General features: G+C 42.8%; 5 protein-coding genes across 5 annotated transcripts; all 5 read right to left on the bottom strand.

Annotated features, from left to right (window-relative positions):
• Nucleotides 1–93: 93 nt before the first annotated feature.
• NAM7 (ATP-dependent RNA helicase NAM7) lies at nucleotides 94–2,967 on the bottom strand (the record flags this gene model as incomplete). Its single annotated transcript, XM_022820198.1, has 1 exon — nucleotides 94–2,967. The coding sequence occupies one exon, from the start codon at nucleotides 2,965–2,967 to the stop codon at nucleotides 94–96; it is 2,874 nt and encodes a 957-aa protein (XP_022676685.1).
• A 743-nt stretch (nucleotides 2,968–3,710) lies between these two features.
• Nucleotides 3,711–4,883, bottom strand: MBR1 (Mbr1p; the record flags this gene model as incomplete). Its single annotated transcript, XM_022820197.1, has 1 exon — nucleotides 3,711–4,883. The coding sequence occupies one exon, from the start codon at nucleotides 4,881–4,883 to the stop codon at nucleotides 3,711–3,713; it is 1,173 nt and encodes a 390-aa protein (XP_022676684.1).
• Nucleotides 4,884–6,629: 1,746 nt separating this feature from the next.
• Nucleotides 6,630–7,586, bottom strand: YJU3 (acylglycerol lipase; the record flags this gene model as incomplete). The annotated part of the gene is made up of 1 exon (XM_022820195.1): nucleotides 6,630–7,586. The coding sequence occupies one exon, from the start codon at nucleotides 7,584–7,586 to the stop codon at nucleotides 6,630–6,632; it is 957 nt and encodes a 318-aa protein (XP_022676683.1).
• A 296-nt stretch (nucleotides 7,587–7,882) lies between these two features.
• YJU2 (mRNA splicing protein YJU2) lies at nucleotides 7,883–8,752 on the bottom strand (the record flags this gene model as incomplete). The annotated part of the gene is made up of 1 exon (XM_022820194.1): nucleotides 7,883–8,752. One exon carries the CDS (start codon nucleotides 8,750–8,752, stop codon nucleotides 7,883–7,885), a length of 870 nt encoding a protein of 289 aa, XP_022676682.1.
• Nucleotides 8,753–9,597: 845 nt separating this feature from the next.
• On the bottom strand, nucleotides 9,598–10,377 carry CWP1 (cell wall protein CWP1; the record flags this gene model as incomplete). Its single annotated transcript, XM_022820193.1, has 1 exon — nucleotides 9,598–10,377. One exon carries the CDS (start codon nucleotides 10,375–10,377, stop codon nucleotides 9,598–9,600), a length of 780 nt encoding a protein of 259 aa, XP_022676681.1.
• Between the last annotated feature and the right edge of the window lie 387 nt (nucleotides 10,378–10,764).

Raw genomic sequence — 10,764 nt, 5'->3', positions numbered from 1 at the left:
TATAATGTTTTACCCCCTTGTATTATTATAATTATTATTGACATTTTATTGATAAGCATACTTCTCTTCATATATCAAAACAACTCAATATTCTCAATTAATGTCTAAGTTTTTGATATTTTGGATAGTAACTTCTTCATCGACTTTTTGGTACTTAGAGCCAATACCGTCATACTTTTGTAAACCATTTGCTAGACTACCATCGAAATTAGTTGAATTTTTGTCATAGTGATTGTTATCCTGTTTTCTAGACGTAGATTTTGTAATATCAACAGATTGACCGTTCCAATATTGTTGGTTTAATAATGATGAAAGATCTGTACTTGGCACAAATACATTACCTGAGTTATTTTGACCACCAAATGACATCAAGCTCTGGGTATCGACATCTTTGGCGCCATTGTAATCGGAATAGTTATAATTTTCTGATGTTGCTTTTCTGGGAGCCCTTGAAGGTTTGGTTAACTGTACTGTACAAAGTTGTAGGTTATCCAAAAACCCTTCAACTAAACACCCCTTCTCTCTGAAATGAAGTAATAAATGACTCCATAAGCTATTACGTGATAAAGCCCCTGGATTACCCAAAATGATCAATCCATATTTTGCACGAGTTAATGCAACATTCAAACGACGAGGATCACTCAAGAAACCAATGGTGTTTCTTTCATTGGCACGAACACAAGATAAGATAATGTAATCCTTCTCTCTACCTTGGAAAGCGTCCACAGATGCAACTTCGACATTAACGTACAATGATTTATCCATTGAACCGTTCATTTGCATATATTGGACAACGTATGCCCTCTGTCCTTCATATGGAGTAATCACACCGATTTGTTCTGGTTTGACACCATCCTTAAACAACCTGGTTATAATCTTTTCACAATTCATTGCTTCGATTCTATTCAAATAAGATGTACCGTTTCCTGATATTTCTTCACGACCATAATTAGCCCAAAACATCATAGGTATGGTATGGATAGGCCATGGGAAAGTAGACTTTGCAACTGTCCGCTGTTCAATAGTAACACCGTTTTGTAAACTTCCCTCATAGAACATATTACTAGGGAATTCACTCAAGTGTGGATTCATTCTATATTGAACTTCCAATCTAATTGGAATATGGCCCAAGGAAATGAGTCTTTCGAATAATGATTGTTTTAAACCGGCATCACCCGCTTTTCTATCTAAGATAACAGGTCCTAATTGCTGATGATCACCGACTAACACGATCTGTTTGGCTCCCTTAACGATAGGAATCAAACATTCAGGCTCTGAAGCTTGAGTACTTTCATCAATAAGGACTGTACGGAACTTATAGTCTAATCTCTTATCGCCAGCACCAACACAAGTACAACAAATGACATCTGCCTTCTGTATGATAGCAGCTTCTGACTTTCTAACCAATTTTACAAATTTTGCGGTATCTGGGGCTGATAGTTCACCTGTCTTTTCCTTTAAGTTGAGTAACTTCTTCAATTTGCCTTCTGCAGATCTGTTGACGAGGTTGTGTAAAGCCAACTCAGAAACAGAACTTTCGACATCCTCCCTGCTTTTAGCCGTTAGTCGTACTACTTTTAGACCCATACTATAGAGTTTAGCAGCAAGATGATCGACTGCAACATTAGATGGAGCGCACACTAAGACTCTTTGTTGATGAATTTTGGATAAGTGGTAAACGATTGTTGCCGATGTGACAGTTTTACCTGTACCTGGAGGACCTTGGATTAAAGACAAAGGCCTTTGTAACACATGCTTCACAGCATTTACTTGAGACTGATTAAGTTCTGTGAAGTGAGGCACGGAGATGTTCTTTGGCAAAGCAACATCGAATTCCACATCAGGAACCTCTTGCCCTAAAATCTTATAGTAGAGGAAACCAGAGATGGACTTTTTCGTAACGGCAAATTTTCTCAATGACTCTTGCATTCTCTTGTAAGAAGTACCTCTCCATACAAAGACTGCTGTGAATCCAGACGTGCAATTAATTGGTGGAGGCTTGTTACTGGGCTTCAATTCCAATGTGAATTCATCTTTAAAGTTATTTGGTAATTGAATGATAAAACCTTTCCCGCTCCATTCAGGGTGTTGCGGTCCACTGTACTTCAAGATCATTTCGTCACCGACAGCAACTTTTAATTCGTTTGATTCAAAGGTTGATAAGGCGAACGTGGCTAAATGCCTGTTATTTAGGGCCAAATTCCAAGTGACAGAGATGTGCTCCAAGGCTTGCGATTCCTTCAACTGTTTATCGTAATCGGCTTCCAACTGAATTAGAGGGCCGAACGATCTCTGGTATTGGTAAGCATCGGTGTATCTCATCAAAGTTGGAGGAATTTCTTCGTCTGGTTCCACCATGTCGATGTCCATGATGGTTGCATCTTTGTTGGATTTCCATCTTGCCTCTAGCTTAGTAATTTGAGAGGGAGTAATCATCCTAGCCTTAAGCTGATCCTCTTCACTTGGCTCTTCTGCAACCCAGGTGAGCATCTTCCGTTCCTCAATAAGTGGTTGCCAGTTGTCGGTATCCCAGTTCACATTCTTGACCTTGGCGCATGGCAATCTGCACAATAGCACGACAACGGCTTCACTCTTCGCAGGAACAAACCCAAGAACGAAAACATTGGTCCTACCACAGTTGTAACACTCCAAAGTCGTGTCCCCTAACTCAGAGTCCTCGTGTAGGGAAACCGTCGAATGATGAGATAGAACCAAGTGATTTATAATATGCGATGTGTTCGTCCCATTTTTCGAGTTACAAAACCACTTGTTACAGTTATTACACTTAACAACACAGGAAGTATTGTCAATACCACAGTATGCGCATGCATGTTCAGCAACTGGTCCCGAATTGCCGGCATCGTCGCCAAACTCCGAGTAATCTTCTGCCACCAAGTCATCGGAATCGCTGAGATAGTCCTTAACTGAGGCCTCGCTTTCAGAATCTGAGCTGAATCTTTCCTTCATCTTCTAAAATTTTCCCCTGATGCCAATATTCTATCTGAGCCCTCAGATATGTTGTGCACGCAAGTCCTTACTTAACCTTGGTATTATTATAATAATACTCTATAATGTTTTTATCACTTCTTTTATACCGCCTGAGTCGAGACTAGGAAAAAAGAGAATATGGGTATTGCTATATTGGTAAAAAAGGGCAGAAATCACAACTCAATACATTGATTGGATATGAGTGTGCAATATCGAGTGGCAGACTGGATCGCTATGGATTATCTTTTTCCTTTCTTCTCTTGTTTTTAACGTTAAATGTGTATATATTAAATATATATTTTATATTTTACATCATATTTGATATTCAATTTGTATGTGAGATGAGAAGATCTGCTCTGCTGCTTCGATGAGAAAGCGAAAAACTGAAAAACTGAAAAACTGAAAAATTGGGAAAAATTGTGAGGCGGAAGAAGAAGAATAAAAAACCTTTATCCGGGTAAGACTTAAAATGTGTCGCCGGGCCTGCTGAACTCAAAGCGATGCCTATGGGAACAAAGGCCGAGACGAGACATGCATGAATGTATGCATGAATACATGTGTGAACAGGTGTCTAAATACGTACACGGTGCACACATACAGAGTGCTTAAATATATTGGGGACTAAAATTTTAGCTATGAAGGTTCCAAAACTTGACGAGTAATGGTAAACTGAACAATAACGAAGATATAACAGATTAAATATTAAAATATGCGTGCGATACTCAGGAAAAGCTTTCCGCTAAAGCCAGTTCGATAAAGGACTTCTTCCGTTTTCTTGCGTCCAAAAATGGGGGGCTGAAGTGGTCATTGTTGGTCTTGTGTTTGTGGGTGAAAGGTGATGTTGGTGAAGACGGACTATGGCTATGACTATGCCTGCGGCTCTGGTTATGGCTTTGGCTTTGGCCTTGGCCTTGGTTTAGGCCCTGTGATTGATCCTGGGTATTAGGTAGCGTAGTTTCTGATGCGTCTGGAGACGAATGCAATGATAATTTTGTGAACGATGAGGAAAATGCTTCGTGTGGGTGATGGCCTTCGTCACCGAGCATTTTCGACTTATCGAAGAATGATTCTGTTGCCGAATCTAGTTCCGAACTGATGTATCTTTCCAAGCTGTAAAGGTGAGTTGGGATATGGTTCGTAGATAGGCTTATTGAAGACCTGGACCCGCTCAGCGAGTTTGCTTCCGGGACGTGTTGCCCTTGGTTTTGGTTTTGGTTTATGTTTGAATTTGAATTTGAATTTGAATTTGAATGTGAGTGTGGATGACCCGATTCACCTAGAGCCTGTTGTAAATGGGCATAGTTGTCGCCTGAGTCCAGGCTGGTAAAGAAATCTGAGCCGATGCTCTGTCTAGTGGACTGTTTCGAGAGCGGTAGCACGATACTGTTCGCTCTTGAGATTGGCTTTACGTCTGGATAAAACGAGTGGGCTCCGTTGGAAGCGAACGACTTGGACCGTTGCTTCCTGTGTCTGTGGCAATTAGGGCACACGTACCATTCCCTGGACTCTAGAACGTCTTGGCGTGGGACAGTGGGCCGGAACGGGTTCACACCGTCGTCTGCGAAATCTGAGTCGTTGTCATCGTCGTTGCCGTTGCCGTTGCTGCTGCCGTTGATTTCATCATCTATGGCGTTTTCCGTGGTCACATACTCTTTATTCGTGGAATATGGTTCCTCCTGCAACGGATCCAACTCAGACTGCATATCCCTGTCCTGCTGTCCGTTTTCTTCTTGTTGTTCATTGAACGTTGTCTCGTCATATTCGGGATCCTCTTGCTCTCCTTCGCGATCCAGCCTGTACAAAACAGAACAGAACGGGTCCTGCACCGACCTCTCAAAAATCGAATCTCTGCTATTGATACTCCCGCATTGACAAACTGAATTTTGTTCGCCCATAGCTGGATGTCTCTTATTTTCTTGACTTCCTATAAAGTGACAAGTGTATATAACAACTGCTTGCTTGGTTCACTATAATGTAATATAATATAATATCAACAAATACTGTAATGTACTATACTATACTAAAATGACTTTGTGTGACTGGAACCTGACTGGAACCTGACTCAACATAAACTTATCGTATCGGAATCCTGTCCTAATCCACGCTATATATATTTTGCAATTTTTGCAATAACTCTAAATACAAAATACCCTACTAAAACTACTTACTCTATGCAGCATAACTTAATTATTCATTTATTATACAGCAATCACAATCACAATCACACTCACACACACAGAAATTTAATTTTAATTTTCAAGGATCGACTCAACAACCATTTCCATGCCTCCTCCAAAACAAAACAAAACAAAACCCAGTACTAGTCACTCATCCACCAACAACAGCACAATCCCAAAATCCGAGAGCGCCATATCCACGGCTACATCCATACAATCACCAATTTTACCAGTAATCCCGTACACATACATACACCAAGAAACTTACAAGCACCATATCAGGGGACAAAGAAAAGCAGCAAATCCATAATCCATTCACAATGGAAGAAGGAGTTGCCCGACTGGTGTTTGACATATACTCTGCACCTTCTGGAAACCCAGAACCCACAACGAAACGCTGCACGCTGCAACTGCAACCCGAAAAAAAAAATGGTGCGGCTGCAGCTGTGTAGTGCTAGTAGCTGCTGTAGCTGTCTACCCCGGCTACAGCAGAAACTGGGGAGGTCCCTGATGGAGCCACAGCGCACGCTTTCGCGCGGAATCAGCGTGTCACCCGACCGGAGAGCATCTTCCACGTAGACCGGCCCCTGGGCCGGCAGCTGCAGTCCGCTGCAGCCCAGAGATCTCTTTCGCCCAGCGCGCGGAAAAACCAAGGAGTGAAAAAAAGACGCCCCCCTAGAAATAAAATAAAAAAACAACCCCAGGATAATGGCCCAGTCCTGGAAAGCTGGGGTACGGTACGGTGCGGTGCGGCACGGTACGGCGCCGCCTCACCCTCTTGTACACTACACTACACTAAACTAAACTACCCTTGTCTGGCCGTTTGTGTACGTACGTACGTACGTACCCCTGGGATAAGAAACGCGGGCAGAAACGCAGGCAGGAAGAAGAACCACTCACTCACTCCAGTAGGGAGGGAGGGAGGGAGTGTGAGGCGCTCGCTCTCCACCTAATCACGTTGTGTGCCTGGACCAGCGTACCCGCGTTACTTTTGCGCTTACGTAAGTGTTCTATACCGGAGTTGGGTGGAATGCTGCTGCATCGATGTGCCTGTTGTTCAGACGGGGCCGCAGCGCTGTCCCGTCTTCTGGATTCCCGGCCGGCCTTTCTGCGGTTGGTAACCGGGCCAACCGGGCGACGACTGGGGTGGCCGCGCACATTTCTTTTTGTGTCGCGAAGAACAGACAAGAGGGAGAAAAAGTGGAGAGACATTTGGGACTCGCTGCTAGATATCTGTAGGCAAAGAGAGAGCGATGAGGCATGGCCCATGTACGTGTCCATTTGAAGCGAGCGAGTTAGCTCAGTTCGCTAGTTGTTGGTTCGTTCTTCTGCCACGGCACATTCCGTACACCACAGGTATATATTACTACTATGTACTACTACTTACTACTGCTACACTGTGCTATACCTATCTCGAAAGAGACAGGTAGAGAGAGAGAGAGAGAGAGATAGAGAGGTGTTTCTTTACTCGGTTATGGTGTGAACATCAATCCATTGTATCATGTCGCCAAACGCCTGATCAAAGTACTCATCCCTCTCTAGGGACAGAAGCGAGTGTCTCGCGTCGTGGTAAATCTTGAGCGTCTTATCTTGCAGGTGGGGCAGCCTGTCGCGGATGAATTTTTCCGACGCCTTCGGATCGTTGATTGTGTCCTGCTCGCCGTGCATTATCAATACGGGAGTCCGGAAACCTTCAGCACGTACCGGGTCGCTCAACAATCTCTTGCCCCTTTCCAACATGTCGTAGATCTGTCTGAAAGAGCCCACTAGTTTCAAGTTGGGATCCTTTTTCAACAATTCTTGGTTTTCCTTGCTACCGGTGATGCCTTCCACGTTCAAACTTGTATCGATCTTGAAATTGGGAAGAACAGCAGCAAGGACGGGCGAGAGTTTCCGTACAATGTACATAGGGTTAGACTTTGGGTGGAGCTCGATTAACGGACCAGTAGTCATGATTCCCGCTATCTTGCTGCGGTATTTGCCCGAGCACCCGTAGTTGAGCACAATGCCACCACCCATGGAGTGACCAAACAAAAATAGCTTGCGGTTGCCGAGCGCCTCACACTCCTTCAAATTCTTTTCGATGAAATGATCAAGGTCCTGGAAAGTCCTCGTCTCATCAGTGTTGCCCTTCTCCTTGCCAGGAGACGTCTCTCCGGCACCCCTTTGGTCAAATATAAAGCTCTCCACTCCATTTTGAGCCAAACGGTCCATCAACTTGTAGTATAACTTGTAGTATTCGCAGAACCCATGCACGATAATCACTCTGCACTTTGTGGTGGTGGTGGTGTCGTCACTTCCGTTGGAATTGGTGCTGCTTGCTGGCCATTTCAAATACGTGAAGTCCGCACCGTTGAACTTTTCCTTCTGGACAACAGGGATCTCCGTTTTGATATTCTTCTCGTATGCTAGTGATGTCATGCTTTTTTTTTCTTCTTCTTCTTCTTATATGGTTCAGTTTCTGTTCAGTTCTGTTTGAAATCTGGTGACGCTTCTTGATCTCCTGATCTCTTGTCTTGTTAGCAGAGCAGGAGTACTTACTTATTTGTTTTGTTTATTACTCTTGTTTACATTTTAGTTGGGATGGTCCTTTTTTTTTTCCACGCCAGACAGAAGGTATGAGAACAAAATGTTAAAACTACCTACCCTTATATCACACTATTATTTATATACATACATAGAGTCATATATTGACACCTTTTGACTCAGCCAGGCAATTAAACAGTCTTTTTCTTCTTCAGTTTGACGCCTAACGGGTTTTTTTTCCTCTTCAAAGATAGCTTCTTCGGTACTATAGCCTCGAGTACAGGCTTGGGTCTTTGATCGGGATCCAGTTCCGATGACTCTGTTTGCACCTTGGCTTCAGTCTGCTGCTGCTGCTCCACCTCCTCAAACGCCTGATCAGCAATCATCTCATCCAAAACTTCCTGGTCTTCTTGCATCCGTTTGCGCGCCTCGTGCAACTCATCAAGCTTGCCGTGTTTCTGCTGTTCTTGAAGAGCAAGCTCTTCAAGCGCCAAGTCGTCCTCCTGTTCTTTTTGTAGCTTAGCTAGTCTCTCCTCTATAAGCTCTATTCTGTCTTTCCCCTCGTCGTCTAGAGAACCAGCTTGACGCTCGCCTGGACCCGCATTGGCCTCGAGTTGCTCCCGCTCTTGCTCCTTCTCTAACCTCTCTAGTGTTTGTTCCAACGTCTCGTTCTCAGGCACTGAACTTTGCTTCTCAGACTCGCTGGACGCTGAAAAGTTCTTAACCCCTCCAAAATCCATGGTATAGTCTCCCGTACGAGGGTTGGTCTTAAACGATATGACGTTGTTGCAACTGGGACATCGTATTTCAAATCGGTATATACGAATCTTGTCCAAGTACTTTTCCGGTAAAGATTCCTTCTTGGCGTTGAACTTTCTGCTCTTGGGTATGAACTCGTTGCATTTGAGACAACGCATGCTGAAAGGAGTCATGAGTCGAATAGTGATTGTGTCTTTGTTCATCGTTTTAAGACGTTTGGAAAGCTTCCGAGCTTCCCGTTCCGCCTTAACAGGATCATAGTCCGGAGGGTAGTATTTATTCGTTGACTTACGCTCCGACATGGCTCCTGCCTCTAATCTTGGCTTCGGATAGTGCTATTATTGTTGTTTTTCGCTCCTGCTTCCTCTTCTACCTCATCTTCAGTGCCCTATTTAAAAGCTAATTGACACATTTTATTATTTTTTTCAAATTTTACACTTAAAAAATATTTACTTTACTTACAGCCAGTGTGTTTGTCTGTTTGATTTTCGTTTTCGTTTTTTAATTTCAATATTTACAGTTTTTCAGTTTTACCTAAAGACAATTAAAGATCCTAAACAGGAACTGAAAGTAAGAACAAACAAATAGTCTTGGCGAAAGGAACAAAAACAACAAAAAAAAAAAAACGAAGAACAAAAGCTTAAGTCGTTTTGTTTTGTTTTGCCTGTCCTTGTTCTGGTGATGATGATGGGTTTTAAGACGATTCCTATAATATTATTTTTGGAATTTAGAGAAGTATGTAAATGAACATTATTAAAGATGCATATAATAGACGAATTGAAAATTAGCATGGCTTAATCAATAGAAACAGAAACTTGCTCGAATACCTTATGCAAGCTAGTTAAAAGTTCCACAAAAGCGCACGCATTCTTTTGAAATGTCAGGATTAATATCGAAAGGAAAGTGTTTTTGGTATTGTTGTGTAATACTTTTTGTTGATGAATTATTATTATTTTTTTGATAAAAAAAGATCGGAAGTTACTATAACATTAATGGTATCATTGAAGAAAACTGTCCTCTTTCAAATCAAATCTTTTAAAAAAAAATCGTATACTTTTCCTTCCTAATAAAAATCAGTGAGAAGCAAAGGAAGTGTTATTAATGATGATGAGAAAGTTTTATTCAGGTGTCAATACAATTGACAAACTTACAACAGCAGAGCGGCCAGAGCAGCAACGGCAGCGGAAGAGCCCAGAGTGACCTTACCAGCGTTGTTACCAACATCGGTCTTGACTAGGACGGATTGAGTACCGGTGGTAGCTTGGATTTGACCGTCACCAATTTGGGAAACTGGTTGAGCAGTTGGCTTTGGAGTAGCAGTGGTAGCTTGGATTTGACCGTCACCGATTTGGGAAACTGGGGCAGCGGAGGTCTTGGCAGCTTCAGAGGAGGAAGCTGGGGCAGCAGAAGAGGAAGCTGGGGCAGCGGAAGAAGCTGGAGCAGCAGAAGAAGAACCGGAAGAAGAACCGGAAGAACCTGGGGTGAAGTCTGGGACGGTTTGACCGTTGGTGCTTCTAGCAGATAGAGAAACACTTTGAGAGTTGGAACCTTCGCTCTTGACAGCAACCTTGTAGTCGCTACCGGATTGAACACCGTAGAAGGCTTCACTGTTGTTTAGTTGCAAGTAACCGTTCTTGACAGCGAAACCAGTGGTAGCCTTGGAAGCATCAGTGGTGGTGGTCAAGTAACCATCGTCACCGGCAACAGCGTAAGAGTTGTCAGAGAACTTCAACTTACCGTCATCGGTAACGACACCAGAGAAGTTTTGGTTGCTACCCAAGTACAAAGCACCATCCTTAGCGTAGACACCGGAGAATTGCAAAGGAGAACCGGATCTTAGAGAAACCAAACCGAAAGATTCAGAATCAGCAGCGATGAACTTAGCCAAAGACAATAGAGCGACAGTGAAAGCAGCGGAGAACTTCATTTTTATTTGTATTATTAATATGTGTGGGTATTTGTTGTTAGGGTATAATCAGACAATTATGCTTAACTGGTTATTGTAGATCAAAAGAGTAATTGAGTTAAACTAGAAAAAGTGCAAGAGAATATCACTCGAGGAAATGTAACTTAGTCGTCAGGAACATGTCCTTATATACAAAAAAAAATGCTTCGAATGCATGCCACCATTCAACTTTAGTCAACCAGACCTAATGAATGCAAAAAAAAATGAAAACACAAGAAAATAATGTAATGACACACAACTCCCGCCCGTCCTCAGTAAGAAAGTAGGGCACAAAACTGAGAAATGGTGTGCATAATCACGTACATCTTTGCTAAATGGGGTCCAAACTGTGCAAACTGTGGGCACTCC

This window comes from Kluyveromyces marxianus, chromosome 5 (genome assembly GCF_001417885.1).
Source record: "Kluyveromyces marxianus DMKU3-1042 DNA, complete genome, chromosome 5".
Lineage (NCBI taxonomy): Eukaryota > Fungi > Ascomycota > Saccharomycetes > Saccharomycetales > Saccharomycetaceae > Kluyveromyces > Kluyveromyces marxianus.
Note: the sequence above shows the minus strand (reverse complement) of the source record. Positions and strands in the feature narration are given on the sequence as shown.